A 24,476-nucleotide genomic window follows, 5' to 3' on the forward strand; every position below is an offset into this window, starting at 1 on the left:
GTGACCTGAGCTGAAATCAAGAGTCGGACACCCAACCGAGTCACCCAGGTGCCCCTCAAGGACTTTTCATGTGCTTTCAAGAAACATTTCTCTTCATGTTTTCTAGAAGGCTGTATTGCAGTCAAGAGTGGTACACCAGGGAGGAGAACAGTGCAAAAACCATTTAAAAGAAGGACACAAAGATACTTGATTTCATAACATATGTATTTTGAAGTGAAGACGACATAGATTTTCTTTTTTACTTCTTTCAGATGTTTTCTTAAGTTTGTCCAATTTAGTCATCCAGTTGACAAAGCAAGGCAACCCCACGCTTGATCCAGTGTTGAGTGGGTTGGTCTGTCTTTAACAACATTGCAATAACAAAGTTGGTAGAATGTCCTGTTGTGGAGAGAGTTCCTTTACGTTCACTTGTCTTGTAAAGGGGACAGGTGTAGGCATTCGACTTCACAATCTCAGTCTTTTTAGCTTGGAAAAGAAAGAAATACACTAATTTGCTAAAGGGAAAACAGCCATTGGTACTAAAAGAACAACTCTTTTCATACTAAATCTAAGATCATGATTATGATATTTGAACACTTCAATGCTGTTATTGTTGTTTACAGTTGGGATATAATTATGGCTGTGAAACAAGACAAGTGATTTCATACGGGGCATGATTCTAGGACTAGAGGACAGGAATTGATTCTAAGTTCTGATGACTTAGCTGGCATGAAAACACTCCAGAGGACCTGGGAGAGGAGGAGAAGGTAGGGAATAAGTACTAAAATCCAGCACATGTAATGCAGCAGACATAGGGACCCCGCTGCTTACAGCCCTAATACAAGAAATGCATAAATCAGAAGAAGCAGAACTTACTGTTTGCTTTCAGCAGGTTGTTCTTAAGAAAAACACACCAACACTTACCTACTCACAGAAAGAATCTATATATTATCCTTGAAAAGCCAGATATGAGATATTAGGAGTCTTCCTAAACTAAGGCCACATTTCTCATACTTATAATTGAACTGTGTTAATAAAAATATTTAATGGGCTCAGTGGTGATTGTGGATGATTTGGACATGCTTCCATTGATAGTTATCTGAGGACAAAAAAACCTAGAGAAGAAAAAACAAAAGAATGAGCCTCATTTGTTCAGACTTGTGGGAAAATGATGATGGCCAGAGGAGGGAAGGAGCGAGTCTTTCCCAGGAGGGCAGAGTTGGCTTCCCCGGCCTTCCCACCTGTGACTTGCAACATCTATGCCTGTGGGCACCTGTCTGGTTCCTAGGCCAAAGAGTTTCTTGTAGCCAGAAGATTCTAGCCACTGGCTGGTGTCAAGCCTACGTGTCTCTGAGAGGTGTACAAAGGCAGTTCAGAATCAAAATATTGATGGGAAGCCCTGGACTCTGGAAAAGTAGAAGTGGGGGAGGGCAGAGAAAATGTTACATCCCTTGGGATAAGAGCAAAAAGGCAGAATGATATTCCCGAAATAATATGAATGCAACACAAAACAGGAATAATATATTCCCAATGTAAACAGTAAGTCACTAAATTTTTTTTTTCTTTCTACAGTTTATTTTTTATCATTTACACCCAAGTTGGTTAGCACATGGTGCAACAATGATTTCAGGAGTAGATTCCTTAAGCCCCTTAACAATTTAGCCCATCCCCCCTGCCACAACCTCTCCAGCAACCCTCTGTTATCCACATTTAAGAGTCTTTTATGTTTTGTCCCCTCCCTGTTTTTATATTACTTTTGCTTCCCTTCCCTTATGTTCATCTGTTCTGTGTCTTAAAGTCCTCATATGAGTGAAGTCATATGATATTTGTCTTTCTCTGACTAATTTCACTTAGCATAATACCCTCTCGTTCCATCCACGTAGTTGCAAATGGCAAGACTTCATTCTTTTTGATTGCCGAGTAATACTCCAGTGTGTGTGTGTGTGTGTGTGTGTGTGTGTGTGTGTGTACTGCATCTTCTTAAAATTTTTTTAATGTTTATTCATTTTTGAGAGACAGAGACAGAGCATGGTGGGGGAGGGGCAGAGAGAAAGAAGGAGACACAGAATCCAAAGCAGGCTCCAGGCTCTGAGCTGTCAGTACAGAGCCCGATGCAGGGCTTAAACTCACGAGCTGTGAGATCATGACCTGAGCAGAAGTCAGACACTTAACCAACTGAGCCACCCAGGTGCCCCTAAGCCACTATTTATTGTAACTGAACAAAGTCTTAATAGATTTGAGCAGAGACTTATTTGGGGGAGCCATTAAAAAATGTCTATTATTATCCTCCCTAAAACTCTAACAAATTTTGTTAGGAGTATATTTACTTGGTTTTATCCATATGATGGGCATCAGGTCAAAGAGAAGTTTGGGATGTTGCTCGGCAAGCAATCCACTGTGAAGAGAAATGGAAACATTTATTAGAAATAAGATGAAATTTGCTTCTAGAAATTGCTACTGAGATATTGGCTTTTAATACAAGAGAGGACTAGAAATATGCAGAGAAAGAAATATAAAACAAAACCAAGGAGGAAGCAATGAACAACAATGGACAAATACCAATTCTTGCCGCTTTTTACGTACCATCCATGAAGCACACACTATCCTATCACATTTGATCATCACCATGATCTTGTCCCCTTCCTTTTCCACACACAGGTGAACAGTGAAGGCTCAGAGAGGTTGAACAGTTTTCTCATAGTAACACAGCTCTTAAGTGCCAGAGTCAGGATTCAAACGTACATCTGCCTGTCTAGTAAACCTGTCTTCTTTTCCCTGTGCTATATTGTTTATTTATTTGTTTGAGAAAAGGAGGGAGGGAAGGAAGGGAGGGACAGGAGAAAAGATGAATATATATATTCATCTATGTAAGTTAAATGATAAAAATGGAGAGGTGTGCATCAGTGGCTTAGTTGGTTAAGCGTCTGACTCTTGATTTCAGCTCAGGTCATGATCTCACGGTTGTGAGATCGAGCCCTGCATAGAGCTCCATGCTAACAGTACAAAGCCTGCTTGGGAATCTCTCTCTCTTTCTCTCTCTCTCTCTTTCAAAATAAACTTAAAAAAAAAAAAGGAAGAGAGAAATAACCAAATGAACTAGGTGCAGCTAAGTCTGCATCAGAGCTCAGTCTTGGAATTATCTTTGTAATAATATAAAGGAACTCCTTCCTGCTCCTCCTCAAGCGATTTTCTGGGTCTCAACATTCAACCCTCCCTTGAGAGCAAAGCCTAGCCCTGACCCTGGAAATAGAGGGTTATGCTTATTAACGGACTGATAAAGAGCAGGGCTCCAAGGGAAATAGTCTCTCCCCTTCTCTCTTACCCCTATGTATCTTATTTTTTTTAATTTTATTTATTTTTGAGACAGAGTGAGAGTGCAGAAGAGGTGCAGAGAGAGAGAGAGGGAGACAGAGGATCCGAAGTGAGCTGCACGCTGACAACAGAGAGCCCGATGTGGAGCTTGAACTCTGTGAGATCATGACCTGAGCTGAAGTCAAGAGCCAGGCGCTTAACTGACTGAGCCACCAAGGCCCCCCACCGCTATGCATTTTAAAAAGAATAGCAATGCTTGGTTTCCTAAGCTGGAAATTCAGTATTTATTTTAAATATTTATTTATTTTGTCATATAAGAGAAAGTTTTCCTGCACTAACAGAAATGGGAAGTTCATTCTAACTGTGAAATGATCAAAAGTTAGGTGCTCCTGCACATTACAAAATGGAAGGTAACAGTCCTAAAACAGAAGAAGTAAGAAATAATTTCAACTAACTTTTCTAGTCATAAGACCATTGAAATGTTAACTAAAAATTCTTCAGGACCTAAAAATACTCACTTATCAATTGCCCCAGCCTGAGTAATGATTTATGGCAAGGATTCTGATATTATTTTTTACTTGCCATAGTCCCTAGAAGAGCCCTTTTTGTTGCAGGGGTGGGGTGGGTGGGAAGCAGTGTTTTACTTATTCATCTGCAATGAAGAAGTCTCGGTAGTTGAAAGTCCTGACCTTGTTCGGGACCAGCGTGCTCCATCAAGATATAACCCGTGGATGTAAACGCCGTCCTCTGGCGCCGTCTCAGATGTATCTGAAGGAATAACCTGAAGGGAGAGGCACATGCTAGTAACGGTCTCTTCCCCAGACAACTTTGTCTCAGAAGGAAAACATCTGCTCAATTTTCAGAACATACTCAGGGAAACGCGACTATACGATAGGTTGTGAAACTATAAATTTTTCAGTAGGAGTGTAAGTGTCAAAATGTATAATACAGTTCTTCTTGAAGCATTTTATCACTTTTTATTGTACCTCATGTTTTTGCTGAAACCGGAGAGCAGCATTAGATGATCTGAGTTAAAAATGGAGATATATATCTAAGTCCTATCAGACGTAGCAAGGCAAACATATACTTTCTTCATGAAACACAAAGAATTGAAAGAAGTCATTTATAATGGACCATAAAAATATGAATTCTGCATATCTTCCTTGATTAACTACATGATTTTGAAATAATGATATACTGTGGAATTTAGGGGTTTTGTACCTCAAATTCATATCCTAGTAAATCAATAGGGATGGTATATTTTCTGGCATAATTCTGCATCGCTCCAGTGAGAAAGGCTTGGGTGAAAAAGAATCCTGAGAGCCAAAACACACAAGGTTTTCCTGAAGTATACCAGTCCTGGAAGGGGAAAACACAATGCACTATGTTCATTTCCAGACTCACACGAGCACCACCTGATCTGTAATTCCTGATGCTGGTTTGTGTGTTGTCCACACTTTCCACCACAGGACTCTCTTCCCCGACACAAACATGCAACCTACCTTGGCCTTCTACCTCTTTTCCCTTATAGTCACTCTTCTTGGATAATTCAAACTAATTTTAACATTAACCTCAATAACACAAAGTTTGAAAGGTTCAAATCTACAAAGAGCTGAGAGTAAATTATTTGGGGATGTGTGACTTACTCCCACTCAAAAGCAACCATCTTCAGATATCTCATGCAGTATATGACAGTGTTGATTCCAGCTCCTTAAAACTCTGGACTCCCCCCTGCCTCCACGCTTACTTCAGTTCAGATGTCCATTGTCTTTTTTCTGTATCGATGTGCACGTCTTCTCACTTCTCCCCTCTCTCTGTTCAGTACATCTAGAGTAATGTTTCCAGAGTATACCTCACCATGCATGGTTTGGATTGGATTTAGCATCTTGCATAATTCTTCAGTAATCTGCTACTACTCTACCAAATTAAAGTCTAAGCACCTTAGTCTCCTATTTAACATACTTCATAATCTAGCCCCAAATTGTATTTCCAGCTTGATTCCTTTTTAAAATTTTTATGTTTATTTATTTATTTTGAGACAGAGAGTGTGCACGCAAGTGGGGAGGGGCAGAGAGAGAGGGAGGGAGAGACTCCCAAGCAGGCTCTGTGCTGTGAGTGCAGAGCCTGACGAGGGGCTTGAACTCATGAGCCATGACATCATAACCTGAGCCAAAACCAAGAGTCAGATGCTCAGTTGACTGAGCCATCCAGGCACCACCCCCGCCCCCCAGCTTGATCCCTTAACAGAAGACCATGGGGGAGGGGAAGGGGAAAAAAAAGTTACAGAGAGGGAAGGAGGCAAACCATAAGAGATTCTTAAATACAGAGAACAAACTAAGGGTAGATGGGGGGTGGGGGAGAGGGGAAAGTGGGTGATGGGCAGGGAGGAGGGCACTTGTTGGGATGAGCACTGGGTGTTGTATGGAAAACAATTTGACAAATTATATTAAAAAAAATAAAAATAAACAATTCTTCTTCAAGCATCTTACATTGTAACCAGACTACACTATGTGCTGGTCTTTTCTCTGCATTGGGTGGACATCTGTTGTATTTTCTGCTTGTCTTAAAGTGACACTACTCTTCCATCCTTCTGGAAGAAGAACCTTTCTATACTCTCAACCCAAGCCCTTCTGGTGCAGGAACTCCACTTCCTGGGGTGGGCATGTGATTCCTGCCTGGCCAATGATACCCCCCAGTCATAGTGATTGATACAGGAATGGACATGTGACCCAGGCAAAGACAGAGATGTGGAGACTCTTGCTAGGACTTTTGGGGAAAAGCTGCTCAGCTATTTGAAGTTGTGTGGATGTGAGGCCAGAGTTGCTGCTGCTGTTTTGCTATCATCACATGAGAACCTACCTGAGAATGGAGTCAACCCTCAGAGAAATGGAGCCAGGAAATGAGGTGCAAGAATCCAGGACCTATTTTGCACCCCAGATCACCTCCTTCCTGGAGCCACTTGGCCCCCTGGATTTTTCAATTACTGAGGTAATAAACTTTATTTTTGTATATGTCAAATTTTGCAACAGAATCAATTCTAAATGATACAGTGCCTTTCGTTGCTCAGCGATCTCTAAGTTCTTTTCCTTTTTTTACAGTGTCTGAAACCTCTCACAGTTTAGACCTGGCTCAAATGCTTCTTCATCCAATAAACAAACCCTGCTTTCCTGAGCTAGAAGAACTCTCTCCCTTTGAATTCCCAGAGCATTTTACAAGTTGATCTGCTATGACACATCCCTTACTCTATTATATTCGTGGTTGGTTTGTTTTTTCTTAGATACATAGCTTATCCCCCTGTAGGCTATTGGCAACTTGAAGGCAGGGCTTACGTTGTCATTGCCTTTTTATCTCACAAAGCACACAACAAGATGTTTTGGACAAAATGGGTCTCAGTTCACATTAGTTGAGAGAACAGATGAATCAATAAAATGAACTTTGTCTCTGAGCGAGCAGTGCACTGTGGGAAGAAGCCAGCTTTGCTTCCTGGGAGGAAGAGAACAAACCACTGCTGGAGATGTTGCAATAGTCCAAGCTACCAAATCAAGAAGAGGTAGAGAAAGAGGCGGGGCTTGACAAGGACACAAGCTAGGCAGATCCAGCACTGTGCGCAAGAAAGCTGTAAGAACCCAGAAGGCAAGTGTATAGAAAATTCCCTGGCTCACTCCAGGGCTTCATTTAGCCAAGAATGTCATGAGTGTCTGGGTCAGTGACTTGTACAGAGTTTCTGAATTAGCTACCATTTACTGGATGCTTAGTGCTTGCCAGGCATTGTGCTAAGCACTTGACATGCATCACCTCATTTAGTCCAGAAAATAACTCCATGAGTTATTCCTCCCATTTTACAGACAAGGAAAGTGGAGTGCAGAAAGATGAGTAATATCTTGCCCCAAGTCACACAGTCACTAAGTGTCAGATCCAGGATTTAACTGAGAGTATAACCAGTGTGTGAAACGCTTAGAAAAAAAAAAAATAAAAAGCACAAGAAGGAGAAAGGGAAGATAAATAGGGTAAATGGTGATAGAGAAATGAGGAAAAGACAGAAACTCCAGATGACTCATTTGCTTAATTAAGAAGCATTAGGAGATGAAGTCAAGACTCCAGGAGAGGGGGAGCCTGGGTGGCTCAGTTGGTTAAGTGTCTGACTTTGGCTCAGGTCATTGATCTCATGGTTTGTGGGTTCAAGCTCTGCGTTGGGTTCTCTGGTGTCAGCACAGAGCGTGCTTCAGATCCTCTGTCTGTTTCCCCCCCCCCCCCCCCACCGCCTCTCCCCTGCTTGTGCTCTGTCTCTCTCAAAAATAAATAAACCTTTAAAAAAAAGAGTCCAGGAGAAAGAAAGGTAAGAGGAAAACTGTATGGCTTCTCTAAGGGTAAGAGGACAATGGGGACAGATCCATTCAGCGGGAGGCATGTGGCGAAGGATGATAAAGGTGCCTGATAATAGAGTGAGGTCTTTCTTACTCATTCGAATGGAATGATTCCAAGGGAAAATCCAGATTTCAGGAAGTAGGGAGTTGGACATGAACTTCACATCAACAACAAAAGGAATTTGTCCTGGAGACTATCCCTGCTGGCACCATGCCAGGACCCCTCTGAAAGAACAAGGTAATGGCTCTTGAATGCCCTTCAGGAAGAAGCAGTATATGGAAAGTGCAAGCAGTTCCAAAAAAAGCTTGGGAAATGAACTGGAGTATAAAAAAAAAGGAAGACTGTGACAAGGGGAGGATATGATTAACTACAAGGCAAATGCCTTTTTTTTCTTTATTTTTTTTTTTTAGTATTTATTTTTGAGAGAGAGAGACAGACAGAGGGTGAGCAGGGGAGGGGCAGAAAGAGAGAGGGAGACACAGAATCCATAGAAGCCTCCAGGTTCTGAGCTGTCAGCACAGAGCCCAACACAGGGCTCGAACTCACAAGCCGTGAGATCATGACCTGAGCCAAAACTGGATGCTTAACCGACTGAGCCACCAGGTGCCCCTAAGGCAAATGCTGTTGATAAGAGATGGGAAGAGGCAGGTCCACACAGGAGGAACTCTGAAGAAGACATGTTGTACACGTGGCCAGGATTCACCTAGTAGACACAGTTTACCTATCAAATTAGCAAAGATAAAAAACAACATATATCTGAGAAACAGGCCCTCTTATTCACTATTGTTGGGGATACAATTAAATAATTTTTCTGGCTGATTAGGTAATATCAAAACCCTAAAAATCAAAACCCTAAAATATCAAAAACCCTAAAAATATCCAAATGGAATTGATTACAGCATTAAAAGAATGAAGATCCACTGACCAAACAAATAAGGATTCACTGAACAAGAGGAATTTTTCTAGAAACGCAAGGATGGTTTTCCACTTGGAAATCTAGTGAATAGTTCAATGCAATAATAAGCTAAAGAGGGGGAAAAAATCACATCATTAGCAATAAATGCTGAAAAGGCATTTGATAAAGTTCAACAATTTATGATTTTACCAAAGAACAGTCCACTTTTACTGAATTCTTACCACATACCATGGACTGTTACCCTATGAGGTAAAATTAAACATTTTATGGATGAGAAAACCATTATGTGGCAACTCTTCTAGAGCCTGAACACTGACAACCCCAATGTAGACTGTTTCTTTTGTTAAATGTAAAATCTATACAACCAGCTCCTATAAATTAATTTTTAAGAAATAGTTTAAAAGAAAAATGGGCCTAGGAAGGAGATGAAGGGGCGATTCATAGGAGAAAATACAAATGGTGAGCACACACACCAAAAGAAACACAAGCTCACCAGTTACCAAAAAATAAAAAAATAAAAATAAAAATAAAGCGAAGTAATAAGATATTATCAATCTATTCAATTGGTAAAAATTAAAAAGGGGTATATGAGAAAGCTTCTCTCTCCACATCCTCACAAGCACTGGCTATTTTATGATTAGCTTCTACAGTGAAACAAATAAAGCTCTTCTGTAATAAAAAGGCAACTAGGGACACCTGGGTGACTCAGTCGGTTAAGTGTCCAACTCTTGATTTTGGCTCAAGTCATGATCTCACTGTCGGTTGTGAGATCAAGCCCCAAGTCTGGTTCCGTGCTGGGTGTGGAGCCTGCTTGAGATCCGCCCTCCCTCTCTCTCTCTCTCTCTCTCTCTCTGCCCCTCCCCCCCAAAAAAAAGAAAAAAAAAGGCAACTTAACAGGGAAAGGTCATATACCTAATTTGAATTTCCAAAAAGTGTTTTTGGGGCTCTCCCCAACTCTCATAAATATTAACCCACATAAATATTAACCCCACATAAATATTAACCATACAATGGGGGCAAGCCAAGGAGCTAAGGAAGAGAAATAGTGCCCTGAACATCCTTTATATGTGTATTTTGGGATGGAGGGTGGAGACTTAAAAGCATTCAACGTTTCCCTGGTTTTATGAGATAAGGGATAAGAAGCATGGATTTTAAGACAGTGGCCAATTATTGGTAAATCCATATCTCAGGCTCTTTTTTGAGATTTACCCCCAGTATTAAAACTACAAGACCAAGTATGTGGTCTCAGAGAACCACAGACTTAGAAACTTTTTTTTTTTCCATGTTTTGTTTATTTTTGAGAGGGAGAGCATGAGTAGGGGAGGGGCAGAGAGAGAGGGAAAGAGAAAATCCCAAGCAGGCTCTGTGCTGACAGCAGTGAGCCCAATGCGGGGCTTGAACTCATGAACTGTGAGATCATGACCTGAGCTGAAGTCAGACATTCAACCAACTGAGCCACCCAGGTGCCCCAAACTTAGAACATTAAAAAAATATGTCACATTTTACTTGGACTATGTAAAGTAAAATTTTAATTTTCTACTGAGTACTTTGAAATATGTATAATTTTTAACATTCTAAAATTTTGGTTAGATTACCATGAAACCACTAACCACATTCCATTCAACCCAGAGACACCGAAGTGACCAGAGTGTTTTCTAATCTCTCCCCAGTCAACCAAAAACTAAAATTACACACACACACACACACACACACAATCCTTTACCTGTAAAAAGTTCAACCGGGCTAGAAAATCTGTGATGTAACTTCCTAGGGGTTTAAGACTTGGATATGATCGTGCAGCCCATATTTCTGGAACCTTTCCAACAAGCAAACTGCCAGAGAGTGCCTCCAGTGCAGAATCCATTACGACCAAACCTTTAATAGCTTTTTCAAGGTTCCGTAGAGTATTGCGTATAGTTCTAATTAAACTGCAAAGAAAAGAATCACATTATCATTGTACAAATGCTGGTAAATATCAACATACTGTTTTTCCAGAAAAAGAAATCTCACTCATGGCTTTATGGGAGTGTTTCCCCGAATGTACTCACCTCCCTCTTGGTAATGGAAGGTACTTTTAGGTGATACTTGGATGAACCTTTTTTTAAGTTTATTTATTTTGAAAGAGAGAGAGAGAGCATGAGAGAGGCAGAGAGAGGGGGAGAGAGAATCCTAAGCAGGCTCCACACTGTCAGTGCAGAGCCCGATGCAGGGTTTGAGCTCACAAACTGTGAGATCATGACTTGAGCCGATATCAAGAGTTGGATGCTTAACCGACTGAGCCACCCATGCACGCCTGGATGAAACTTTTTCATTTTAATCATTACGTAATACAGAAAATGGTACCAAACAGCATATCAAAATTGTTGTTTTCTGGGTGTTATGGCTTAAGACCAGGCTAATTTAAGCAGAGGATGATTTGGGGGAAAATATTAGGTAAATGATGGTCCAGATGGCATGAAAATATGGAAGAGTTATAAACGTGTAATGCAAAGGCTGACATTTGTGAAATGATGCATTAAAGCATGAAGCATATATTCACTGATATGCTTGCAAAGACTTTGCTTCTCACATAGGCCCAAACTGCTGAGAACACCATAAATATACCTGAAGTAAGGGTTTTAAGCTAGAAGCCTAAGCAACAGGAGATAATATGGTAGTACATATAAACATGTATGGTCTTTAAATAAAAAATACTGAACTAAGGCATCATAGTGTTTTACTATGTTTTTAAATGTCAGCAAATCCTGAAACCCAAATAAACTTGAAAACATCTTAGAAAATTCATGACCAAAACAATTTCTCCATCCCTTAAGCCGTATTGTACTGTAGAAAATTCAGTGAAAAAAATTCAAAGCGGCACCTGGGTGGCTTAGTCAGTTAAGGGTCTGACTCTTGATTTCAGCCCAGGTCATGATCTCATGGTTCATGAGTTTGAGCCCCATGTTAGGCTCTGTGCTAACAGTGTGGAACCTGCTTGGGATTCTTTTTTCCTCTCTCTCTCTGCCCCTCCCTCACTCTTCCTTTCTCTCTCTTTCTCCCTCTTTCAAGATACATAAATAAACATTTAAAAAATTCAAAGCAAAAATTTGTTTGCTATCATGGGGTACCTAATCAACCTAGGTTGGACTCAGGAAGAAAAGGGAGGGTGCATGTGTCACATGGTGGAACAATGACAAAAGAGGTAACTACATACAGGCTCAATTAATATTCATTTGGTCCTGAGTTCCTGAGGAGACTAGTAAAGGATGGATGAAAAATTATGATGAATGAATATTTTCACATAAATTTCACAAAAATAAATTCACATGTAAGTAAAAATAGATCTCATTTCCATCATCATTTTTGCATTCTAAAGGATACCCTCGCTTCTGTGGCGGAAGATGATACAACTTTAAAGAGTAGGAGTGGATCCTAAGAAAATGGCAGGTTTGGATAATTTTTTCTTAAAATTTTAATGTGTGTCTTTTTTTTTTTTTTTTATCAACTTGGGTTGGTTGTCTTCTGAACCCACAAGGGTAGAGATCCTTACTTGTTAAATCTTTCCATTTCTTGTACTAACACAGTATTCATGCTCTCTTCATAGCTCACAGGATACTTCAATAGTGCTGTTTCAATGTTGAAATCATTCGGTAGCTAAGAGAGTGGATTTGGAAGGTCACATATTACACTCAGAATGGATAATTCACTTCGTTCAGCTGTCCTATCACTAATAGCTAACACGAGGCAGTTACTGTGGGCTGAGCATTGTGCTAGCTGCTTCCCATACATTATCTCATTTCACCTTTACCTTACACTCTCAGGTGGCCATTATCATCTCCATTATACAGATGAGGATATTCAAGTACAGTTAAGCCCTGAACAGTGCAGGTTAGGGCACCGACTCCACACCCCCCCCCCATATAGTCAAAACTCCATGTATAAATTCAACTCTCCAAAAACTTTTTTTTTAATGTTTTTAATTTTGAGACAGAGACAGACAGATCGCAAGCGGGAGAGGAGCAGAGAGCGGGAGACACAGAATCCAAAGCAGACTCCAGGCTCTGAGCTGTCAGCACAGAGCCTGATGCGGGGCTCGAACTCACAGACTGTGAGATCATGACCTGAGCTGAAGTTGGACGCTCAACCGACTGAGCCACACAGGCACCCCCAAAAACTTTTTTTAATTAAAAAAATTCTTTTTGATATTTGTTTATTTTTGAAAGAGAGACACACAGACAGAGCATGAGCAGGAAAGGGGCACAGAGAGAGGGAGACACAGAATCCGAAGCATGCTCCAGGCTCTGAGCTGTCAGCCCAGAGCCAGACGTGGGACTTGAACCCATGGACTGTGAGATCATGACCTGAGCTGAAGTTGGACACCCAACCGACTGAGCCACCCAGGTGCCCCTCCAAAAACTTAGTTACTAATAACCTACTATTGACTGGAAGCCTTACCACTAACATAAACAGTCAACACATATTTTGTATGTCATATGTATTCTATACTGTATTCTTGCAATAAAGGAAGCTAGAAAGAAAATATTAAGAACATCTTAAGGGAAGAAACATATTACCGTGCTGTATTTATAAAAATAAATTCATATGTAAGTGTATCTGTGCAGTTCAAACCTGTGTTGTTCAAGGGTCAACTGTACAGAGAGGTTAAATAACTGCCCAAGGGCACACAGCCAAAAGGTGATTTGTTTAAACCCACAGGTCTCTAACTGTAAAGCCCATGTTCTTTACTATAGGCTATGGCACTTTGCAGAAGATACAGATTTCTGAAAAGCCATGTGATTTCTTTTGTAAGCCAAATCTCATTTTCCACTGATAGAACAGATTTTCCATTTCATAACTGTTTTAGGGTTATGTTTTAGGGTTATTTTCAATCAGTTATTAAGTGGCTCCAAATAGCTTAGCTTACCCCACTTTCAAATAATTAATGTGTGACTGTAGCGGGGTTCCAGGTTATAGAGAGAGAAGACTATCAAGTGTCTGATTTCTATGAGGCACCTCAGAGATGCTTGAGAAGTGAAGGGGACTTTGGGACTGATAACCAAGTCTTAAGACACTGGAAGTCACACTCCTAAAAGGCAAAGAAGTTTCCCAATCAGGGAAGTTCTGAACAAAGAACTGAGCTGCCCAGAGTGTCTGTAGATGATGGTCCCTGAGCGGTGCAAAAGACTTACAATAATGTAAGTCACACTAGCTGCTGTCATTCAAGGACCCTTGATGCCAAATAAGTCCAAAATGCCACTGTTAGGTAACTTCCTGTTAGGGACCTTGTGAGAGCCACCATTCTGCAAGGGCCAGAACCACCACTCCCCATCCCCTGAGATAAACTGCAGAACCAGTAAGGGACCACGGGGGAGAGAGGCAAAGAGCAGAAGCAGCAGTCCAGGGGACAGAGTGGGAGGAGGCTGGCTGGCTTTCACCCAAGGGTTACAGCAGGGCAGCTCCCCTCTTTCTCCAGTGGCTGCAGCAACGTGTCCTGCGAGGAGGCTCTCCTTAAGGGGGGGGGGTGTGTGCTGTCCATGGGTCTTCAAGACAGATGGACTATGGGTCAGGCTCTGCTCTGTCAGAACACTTGACACTGAAATATGGGGACAATTATAGTATTTACCCCAGAGGGGAATCGTGAAGATCTGCACATGCGATCATAATCCTTCTAAAGTTCCCTTTATAGTTCCTTATGGAATTTAAGACACAGAAAAAAGGTGACAGGAAAGAGTATCATCCCACTCTACCTAGTAGGCTAAGTACTTCGAGCTATATTATGAAGGAAAAAAAAGGTGTAATTGCTAATTTAGTGCTGATCTTACCTCCCTGTGCCCCCTCACTCCCTAAGATACAGATTAAAAACTGTTCACTCCTTGAACCAGCAAATTCAGACCATTTCCTCCAGTTTTTAAAAAGTAGGTCTATTCATTATCTTTGGAAACAATAATAAGTCATATGTTCATTCGCTCACAACTACAGTTGCTAAGAACTTACTATGTGCCATCATGCAAATCATTTTAAATTCATGTTTTGTTTTTGTTTTAGAGAGCGTATGTGCACACATGAGCAGGGGAGGAGCAGAGGGAGAGACAGAGAGAATCCTAAGCAGGCTCCATGCTCCACATGGGGCTCGATCCCACAACCCTGGGATCATCACCTTAGCCAAAATCGAGAGTCGGATGCTCAACTGAGTGAGCCCCCCAGGCACCCCAAATTCATGATCTTTTAAATGTTCACAAGAACCTTATACAGTTGGTACTATAATCACCACTTTACAGATTTGGGAACTAATCCTCACAAAGGCAAAGTATCCCACTCAAGATCCTAATGCTGTTCAACCGGAGTGCTCAGATTGCCATTTCAGGACCACTTTAATTTACATTATAAGCATCAGATTCTAAACTAAACATCACCTTGTTGAGAATATCTTCAGTAATTTCTAATAGAATCTGGTCAGTACTTCCTGAGGATCTGGTCTGTTTGGAGCCTCCCTGGGTGAGAAGCAAGGACTCAAAGAGGACTTTGGTTTGATGCAGATCTTTGGAGATATCAACATTTTCATGTAATCCAAATATCTCAGGGTGTTGAGTAAATGGAAGTTTCTACCAGAAAACAGATGAAGAAAGAAGCATCACATTTTCACCAGATACATTAATTGAAAAGGTAAACACATGCAGCCCCAAAAGGGTTAAAAATCAACTACACATTAATCCACAAGACATCAAACTCTCCCAATTTTCAGTAATTTCTAGAAACAAAAGATACTGAAAGTTGATTGAAAACCATACTACTTGGCTAGCCCTCTATATTACAGGGGAACATTTCATTATTTGCTTTTAGAAAAATCACACTTAGGTCTAACCCCATTTTCAGTGACATCAGTTACCTTAATGAATTCAATGTACTCATCGTAGGAGCCTTTGGGAGGTGCAAAATAGTTTCCACTGGGAGAAAACTTGTAATGAGGGTTTTCAATTATTTGTGGATTATAAAAGTCAGCCAGCATGGTTAAGAGGAGACGTCTGTCCCAATCATCTGTCACTCTTCCTCCATAGTTACATTCCCCAGTCAGGTAGGAGATGGCTTCAAATGGAATTGTGTTGTACTCATTTATAAATAACTGAAACAAAGAAAAAATGAAGTGAGAAAAACCTTAAAGTCTTTCACGTCATTTCCATTTTAAGATGAAATTAAATGTCAAGATGCATAGAGGTGGAGTTGAAAGAATTATCACCATGAGTTACCTTTGGATGGCTGGGATTGTTCGTGTTTATTTTAAATTACTTTGCTTATCTGCATCTTCCAATTTGGGGGGGGGGGGCAGGGTGGGAAATAAACATGTATTGCTTCTGTGATAAGAAAACTGTTTAACAAAAAAAGATGACATGAAAATTACCAAGTCTTTTTCATATGGATTTGGGTAATTTGCCCTTGTTTTAGGGTATTGGTTGTTAATTGGGGGCAATTTTGTCCCCAAGGGGACATTTGGCAATATCTGGGGACATTTTACATCTGTGGTTGGAGGTGTTACTGCCATCTAGTGGGCAGAAACTTGAGACGCTGCTAAAAAGTGCACAGGACAGCTGCCCACAGTAAGGAGCTATCTGACCCCAAATGACAAAAGCACCAAGGCCGAGAACCAGGTGCCTGGTTTTGGACACTGTTTGCAATGTGATAAAAACAAAGAAATTCCAAACTTTAGTGCCAAAGCCTGTTTCACACAACATGACACCATTTACAATAGTAATAAAAACTGGAACACCTGGCTGTCTCAGTCAGAAAAGCATCTGACTCTTGATCTCGGGGTTGTGAGTTTGAGCCCCAGTTGGGTATAGAGATTACTTAAATAAATAAAACTTTAAAAAGTAATAAAAACTACTATTTGCATAGCTTTTATATTGTCTTGTTCATCTCCCAATAACCCTGTAAAGTAGGAAACTGAGTCTGGGAAATGTGAAGTGATATGAAGGCCTGAATTTATTTCTCCTTTACATTTTCCCACACACAGGAACTTTGGTAGTATATGTATTGGGATGGTATAAGTTACTGGATGGGAGCTTTTTCTTGCCCCTGAAAATTACCTAATAGTGCAGGAATTATAGCAGAAATGGTACACAGATAAGAAAAAATATCTCTAAATTATCCAGAGCCAACTTAAAAGAAGATATCAATCTTTTTTGGAGACTTCCATGTTTTCAGGAGGAAGAGAAGTATCAAGAGATATGAATAGGAGACAGACAGAGGGAAAGTACTATTGGGGGGGGGGGGCGTGGTGAAGAAGTTATTTGTGAAAGAGGAGAGTTTCTCCCTTTCTTCTCTTTGGGGGAAAGAAAGGTGTGTTTAACTGGGTTTCCCTCCTTCCCCAAAACTAAAGGAAGAAACCACAAGAGAAATTCATGTTAAATCATGGCAAATGCAAGATGTAGAGAACAACTCATTCCATGGTTGTCTATCAACTTAGCCATCAGTTTCATTGATTAACCTTTTTGGAAGCAAGCAGTATTTTGCTGGTATGACTAGGTAAAGATGGTTTAAAGACTGCCCCCTCTCAAGTACCCTGTTCTTGAAGATATAAAAGATAGATTTAATCTATGCCTTCCAGCTCCAGTGTTGGGACCAGAAAGGTTGATGACACCAGAGGCTGCAGGCAGGGGCCTGGCCAGAAGGTGGAGAATTCTCAGTTGACTGGTTTTCTGCAGTAGAATGGTTTTAGCAAGACATTCTCCAAGCTTGCGCTCTATCTACTAAATTATTTTTAAAAAACAAACAAACCCAGTATTTAGAATCAATGTCATTTTATCATGTAATCGTGATTCTATAAGCACTAATTTCATCAGTTGTTCAGGGATTTTCAAATTGATACGTTTGTTCTAGTTAAGGTTTCTGCCTTGTGTAAAAGAAAAAAGAGGGGCACCTGGGTGGCTCAGTTGGTTGAGCATCTGATTTCATCTCAGGTCATGTTCTCATGGTTCATGAGTTTGAGCCCCACATCGGGCTCACTGCTGTTAGTGCAGAACCTGCTTCAGATCCTTTGTCCCCCTCTCTCTCTGCCCCTCTCCAACTCATGCTCGCTTTCTCTCTCAAAAATGAATAAACATTTATTTAAAAAAAGGAAGAGTTGATAAAATATCAGCAATTTCTATAAAAATTATTTGTTATGCTATAAATATGATTAAACATTCATACCCTTACAAAACCCCACCTAAGTAAAACCTAATAGCATCAAGTGGGTTTTATCAACACTTCCGGTTTCCCTTTACGAGGCTCCATGTCACAAAGGCTCTTGTCACAGCAAAGAAGCAGAAATATATTAATACTCTGGTTGTCCATCTGGATTACTATATTTAGTAAAATATGACAGAAATAATGGGGAAAGTATTGGGGTTGGAGAGACTGGAGTTCAAATCCTACCTCAATGGGCAAACTCATTTCTTAGCTTTGGTTTTCTCAAAAATAGGGATAATACCAACCTTACAGGGGTGCTGTGAGGAAGAAAATTAATATAAGTAATGTGCCTAGTTCTAAGTCTGAGTCAGTAGGAATTTACAGCAGGTTTTTTTTTTTTTTTTTTTTTTTTGCTGGGAGGGGGCCAGGGGCTGCTGACTATCAGAATAGATCACATTGTGAGTCTACAGAAACTGGAAAACCCTGCCACTCACTTTTCCAGCCTCTTTTATTTATTTTTTAAATGTTTATTTGTTTTTGAGAGTGTGAGCAGGGGAGGGACAGAGAGAGAGGGAGAGACAGAATCTGATGCAGGCTCCAGGCTCTGAGTGGTCAGCACAGAGCCTGATGCAGGGCTTGAACTCACAGACCGCAAGATCATGACCTGAACCGAAGTCAGATGCTTAACCAACTGAGCCACCCAGGCACCCATTCCAGCCTCTTTCAGAGTTAAAGGTTAGGCCTGCAAGTTAGACGTTGAACTGGGGTTTAGAGGTCGAAAAAGCAGGAACAGCAAAGAATCTTTTTTTGATGACATCAGAGGGCCTGGAGTAGACCAGAGTCTGTGCAGCAGCTCTCTGAGCAGTGGTGTCTAATATTCAACCAGGGTTGAGGAGCTGCTATTACCAAGACATGGTGTGAATCTGGATATGAGTCTGGATGCCTGGGGTGGCCAGCCATCTTGGTGATTCTATGATCTACCCAAATATTCTTTTCATAAATTCCTTTTCTACTTAGAGCTAAATTGTAGCTTTGACTGAACAGAGGAAGAGAGTAGAGAATAATAAGGACCTATAGAAAGCCAACACTTAAGGAAGGCACTGCAGAAAGACAGAAAGAACCAAGGTCCTTGATGGCAACACTTGCTGAATCAACCAACTCCAGAGCCTGTCCTTCCTCTGTACCTCTTTATTATGTGAGATGATAAGTTCCATTATGTCTTAAGCCAGTTCGAATCAGGTTTTCTGTTACTTGCAGCGGCAGAAATCCATAGAGATAGTGCTTCATAAACCATAGTTATAATTTTTACTACTATCTCCCACCTACTAGTGATGTTGGGAGGAGTAAGTTTATCTAAGCAAAGGGAATTGCCTAGGGCCTGACACACAGTGATCCTCCAGCAATGTTAATTCCTTTCTAATTTTACCTGTAGTTGTTGAATACTGATGCGTAAATCAGATTCATTAAATCCATATGGAATATTCCAACCAAGAGGACCAAATTTCTTTCTCTCTTGCACAAGGGCATGAAAAAAACAAACTCCAAACAGCAACTTCTCCCATGCCTTTAGTATAAAAATTATGCAACAAGAGAAAATTTTGATCAGATTTCCATTAGTAAAATGAGGGGAATCAACAGTATTTTTCATTATATGAGTCTATGATCATATATTTCTGTAAGCTTCTATTTAAAAACAATGCATACTATAAAAACTATTAATCTTATGACTCAAAACCTCCAAAGCTAGACAAACTGCAATATTAAACTTGATTAAAATGCAAAAGTTCTACCATTTGCCAAAGTAGTAGCTACTAATACTTTGGTATTGTTCATAGATATTTACAACTTCAGTAGCTCAATGTTATCCTGTAGCCTCACTGGCATATGCTCACTACAAGTGAGCGAACATAGTCATTATGATAGGAATAAACCCGAATACATAGTTCCTGATTCTATGACTTTCCATGTGGAGGTCACTTTTGAAACCCTTGTTTATGCTCTCCTGGCGTCTTCATATGTGTTGGTGCTCTGGAGGATGGCCATCCACCTCTATGAAGACCCCCTCCCCCACCGCCCCAAGTAAATTTCAAGTATGCTACCTTGATGGTTTAAGTTAGATCATTTCAAACATAGCTCCAAATGCAGTAAAAATCCTTCCAACTACCTTCATATGATGCAGTAGTAGAAATTATTTTTATAATATTAAAGTACAAGCACAGGGGCACCTGGGTAGCTTAGTTGTATAAGCATCAGACTTCTGCTCAGGTCAAGATCTCGTGATCTGTGGTCAGTGGGTTTGAGCCTGACATTGGGCTGTGTGCTGACCCCTCAGAGCCTGGAAGACTGCTTTGGATTCTGTGTCTCCCTCTCTCCGCCCCTACCCTGCTTATGCTCTCTCTCTCTCTCAAAATAATAAACATTAAAATTTTTTTAAAAAAAATACAAGTACACCATGGCATTACTGAATAACTATATTCCTGAAATGTACATAAATTAAAGCATATTTTAAATAATACTGAAAGAAAACTGTGGTGAAAGGTTTTTTTTAATGTTTATTTATTTTTGAGAGAGAGAGAGAGAGAGAGAGAGAATGCAAACAGGGGAGAGGCAGAGAGAGAGGGAGACATAGAATCCAAAGTAGGCTCCAGGCTCTGAGCTGTCAGTACAGCTCAGTCAGTATTGTCAGTACAGGCCAATGTGGGGCCTCAAACTCACAGACCGTGAGATCATGACCTGAACTGAAGATAGACGCTTAACTGACTGAGCCACCCAGGTGCCCCTGTGGTGAAACATTTAATAGGGGAAACCTTTTGGCAATGAGAGCAATAACCTAATTTGTGTGTATTTCCCACATATTTTCACACAATGGAGTTTTTCTTAAGGAAGTCATAATCCCTCCACATTTTTGGTCTGTGCTTATGGGCCAGAAACGGTCCTGTGGTATGAGAGAAATCTTGGGATTTCTTGCAGGAGCTCAAACCCTAGATGGGGATCAGACATCATACCACCGTTTCCATTTTATTAAGCTCTTTTCCTAGCTAAAACACCAAATATCCTCCTTTTCTCCCAGACTTTCAAATAAATTTATTGCTCAGAACTAGGGGCATGCAGAAGGTGTGAAGCAGAGAGAAACTAGCTGGCTTACAAAGAATTCAATTCTTTATTTTCAATTCTATTATTTTTCTAGCTCAAATAGGCCAGTGTGATAAATTGCATGTTGGGGTGAGGGCAGGGAATCAATTTCCCTTAGTATTGACGTTTCCTTCCATGTGCAGAGACCTCAGTGTAACAGTTCTGGATTTTCCCCATCCTTGCATTAATCACTGCAAGAGAAGGGACCTATCTGGTTGATAAATTTGGGAAAAGTTAACCAGATATGCTTTGCTCAGCTTTTCCCTCTTCGTCTTAGAAGTGAGCTTCCTTTGGGGAAGAAAATGTTCCTCTGTTCTCACTGAGGGTGGATAAGTCTGTTTAATTCTATTCAGTGATGCCCCATTTGTTCACAGGTGTCTACTACATCTTCCAACCTAGTCTATATCAGTAACTAAGGTTAAAATTTGGTTCCCTTGAGGTGCCTGGTGGCTCAGTCGGTTAAGTGTCCAACTCTTGATTTCGGCTCAGGTCAAGATCTCACGGTTGGTAGGACTGGGCCCCACTTGGGATTCTCTCTCTCTCCCTCTCTCTCTGCCTCTCCCCCACTAACGTGCATGTACATGCTTTCTCTCTCACTCTCAAAATAAACTTAAAAAAAATGGTTCCCTTATGTTTATACTTTTTCCTGTTTCTTAGTGGTTAAGAATGAAAAAAAAAGGTTGATATTTATTTACTAGGACTCCTAAGTCCCCAATACCATGTGCAAATTACATGAGCACACTGAAAAGCATTATTAATATGTCAAAACAGTATCACTAGAATTTAAGTTCCATGATGGCAGATTTGTGGGGAGGTGTTTTATTCTATTCTCACTGCTTTATATCTAGTACCTGGGAAAGCACCTAACACACATTTTGTGGAAAGAAAGAATAAATGATATGAAAATAGATTGCTACTCTTGGGTCTTAAACTCATTATTGGATTTTGGTGTACTAACTAAGATATGTTCATTCAGTCAACAAGCATTTATTTAAATGTCTACTCTGTGGGAAGCAGAGCACAAACTGCTGGGAAGAAAATGATGAACAAGATAGGTACAATATCAGTCTTCTCAGAAAATGCCAAAGCTTAACATTATTAAAGATTTATATTACCATATTTTCTCACTTTAAAAACACATTTGAAAAGCTCCAGAAGCTGAACATTACCAGTTCCTTTCCCTGGCATCCACTGAAAAACTGAGAATCAGAAACGGGATCAGTGAGATATGATTGGAGGAGATTTAGCCGAAGACCTGTGGGAGGCTCATTAGTCATTTTTACTCCATTCTGTAGGATGGTTACTGGGAACTAAAGACAGAATAAACAGAGCATTACACAAGATAAGCAGCTTGAATCCCCAAAATTCAAACACTAGTTGGTTAAAAGTGCGTATGAAAGAGGACTCCAGAAATATATATTTTTAAGTTTATTTATTTATTTTGAGAGAGAAAGAGGTGGGGGAGGGAAGGGCAGGCAGAGGGAGAGACAGAGTCCCAAGCAGGCTCTGTGCTGTCAGCACAGAGCCTGATGCAGGGCTCCATCTCACGAACCATGAGATCATGACCAGAGCTGTAATCAAGAGTCAGATGCTTAACCACCTGTGCCACCCAGGCGTCCCACTCTAGAAATATTTTTTAAGACCTCTTAAGGTTAAGCATTTAAGGCTTGATTAAGATACACAACGTTGGGTGCCTGGGTGACTCAGTCGGTTGAGCAACCAACTTCAGCTCAGGTCATGATCTCGCTGTCTATGAGTTCAAGCCCCACGCTGGGCTCTGTGCTGACAGCTCAGAGCCTGGAGTCTGCTTCAGATTCTGTGTTTCCCACTTACCCTGCCCCTCCCCCACTCATGCTCTGTCTCTCTGTCAAAAATAAATAAACATTAAAAAAATAGAAAATAAAAAAAGATATACAACGTAGGGGTGCCTGGGTGGCTCAGTCAATTAAGTGGCCAACTCTTGATTTCAGTTCAGGTCATGATCCTAGGGTCATGGGATTGAGTCCTGTGTTGGGCTCCACTGGGTGTGGAGCCTGTTTAAGATTCTCTCTTTCTCTCTCTCTCTCTCTCTACCCCTCCCCCACTTGTGTCCCACTTGCACATGCTTTCTCTCTAAAGTAAATAAATAAATAAACTTGGCAACTTGTACAGAGCATACTGTGTGTTTAAAAAAAAAAAAGTTACATGGGTGTCTGGATGGCTCAGTTGGTTAATCATCAGACTTTGGCTTGGATCATGATCTCACAGTTCATGGGTTTGAGCCCCATGTTGGACTCTGTGCTGACAGCTCAGAGCCTGGAGCCTGCTTCAGATTCTGTGTCTCCCTCTCTTTCTCCCCTACTCCCACTCTGTCTCTCAAAAAATAAACATTAAAAAAAAAAAGCTTACACAATGTAAGAGATGACTAAATATACATACTAAACTCCACATGAAATAAACGTACTTTTGGAGAAGGATAACTTGTGAGCCAAAGCCTAAAGGATGGATTACAGACTTCAGGAGTAAAATCTTCACATATTTTTTCCAATACAGGCATCCAGGAGACAGCGAGGTGACAATTCTGTAGGCACACCCAAGTTCCTTCTTCTACCGCTGCTTTAATCATTTTTGTTGCAACTGGTCCTTGTCCTTGTCCCAGTGAAATAGCATGAAATTTATTTCCAGACATCGCTTTATCATTTGCAAATTTCAGCAGGCCTAAGAGAGCACAAAACATAGTTCCACTGCTTACTGTAAAATCATGAAATATACCTTATGTTTCAGTGTGCAGGCACATAACTGGAAGATTCCAGTTGCTTTTCCTTACATATACCAGATTTACTAACTGATCTATGATCATGTAAGAAATGGACATTGAGCAAAATGGATCATTTATAAGTTCCTAAAAGTTTGCAGGAGGTAGACTTACTGGCCATGGGATCTGCTCCTGGAGAGAGCACAAAAATTAAAGGAATGGTACAGTTTGAGTCCAAATAACTCTTTGTCAAATCAAATGGTGGAGGCTCCACAAACTTTTTCCCCAGTTTATCAGTTACATAATTTGTTATAGCTGGAGTTATCTGTTAAAGGGACAAAAGATATGATCTTTAGGTTAATTTTCATTTCACATAACAATTTTGATTATTACTGGAAATCAACAAAGAGTACAATTTGAGTCTAATGGTCAGGAAAAGCATGAAACATATCATGAAATGCAAATTTTTCTAATACATAAAAGATATCTATCAACTGATAGGACAAGACTAACAATCCCAAAGAAAAATGGGCAGAGAAGATGAACAGTTAATTGAAATCATTCTGTACAGCAGAAACTGCAAAATGTTCCCATTTCTCTCCTTTTGGTGATACAACCTCAAGTTTTCCCAACTTTTCTTGTACCTAGATGTGGCTGTGTGACTAAGTTTTGGCCAGAGGGATACAAGTAGAAGTTATATATGGAGCTTCCAGAACATATCTTTTTTATAAAGAGCAGTTTTATAAAAAGGCCCCCCTCTTTTGGGGGCGCCTAGGTGGCTCAGTCGGTTAAGCAGCTGACTCTTGATTTCAGCTCAGGTCATGATCTCAGTTTTGCAAGTTCGAGCCCCATGTTGGGCTCTGTGCTGGCTGTGGTGCCTGCTTAAGATAACCT

General features: G+C 40.5%; 1 protein-coding gene across 8 annotated transcripts in view; it reads right to left on the reverse strand.

Annotated features, from left to right (window-relative positions):
* Positions 1 to 186: 186 nt before the first annotated feature.
* Positions 187 to 24,476, reverse strand: part of DNAH12 (dynein axonemal heavy chain 12) — a 208,735-nt gene continuing 184,445 nt past the window's right edge. For 7 of the 8 annotated variants that reach the window (XM_042929731.1, XM_042929730.1, XM_042929732.1 and 4 more), the window contains 12 exons: positions 23,757 to 23,907; positions 23,292 to 23,545; positions 22,018 to 22,158; positions 19,143 to 19,280; positions 15,438 to 15,671; positions 14,965 to 15,153; positions 12,102 to 12,205; positions 10,296 to 10,500; positions 4,513 to 4,650; positions 3,981 to 4,072; positions 2,307 to 2,374; positions 187 to 465 (listed from right to left, as the gene is read on the reverse strand). In XM_042929731.1, coding sequence (XP_042785665.1) covers positions 275 to 465; positions 2,307 to 2,374; positions 3,981 to 4,072; positions 4,513 to 4,650; positions 10,296 to 10,500; positions 12,102 to 12,205; positions 14,965 to 15,153; positions 15,438 to 15,671; positions 19,143 to 19,280; positions 22,018 to 22,158; positions 23,292 to 23,545; positions 23,757 to 23,907 — 1,905 coding nt within the window. In that variant the 3' untranslated portion in view covers positions 187 to 274. Of the gene's footprint in view, positions 466 to 2,306; positions 2,375 to 3,980; positions 4,073 to 4,512; positions 4,651 to 10,295; positions 10,501 to 12,101; positions 12,206 to 14,964; positions 15,154 to 15,437; positions 15,672 to 19,142; positions 19,281 to 21,976; positions 22,159 to 23,291; positions 23,546 to 23,756; positions 23,908 to 24,476 lie in introns of those variants that run through there. The other variant, XM_042929734.1, reaches the window with a different exon arrangement.

The sequence above is a fragment of the Panthera leo genome, chromosome A2 (assembly GCF_018350215.1).
Source record: "Panthera leo isolate Ple1 chromosome A2, P.leo_Ple1_pat1.1, whole genome shotgun sequence".
Lineage (NCBI taxonomy): Eukaryota > Metazoa > Chordata > Mammalia > Carnivora > Felidae > Panthera > Panthera leo.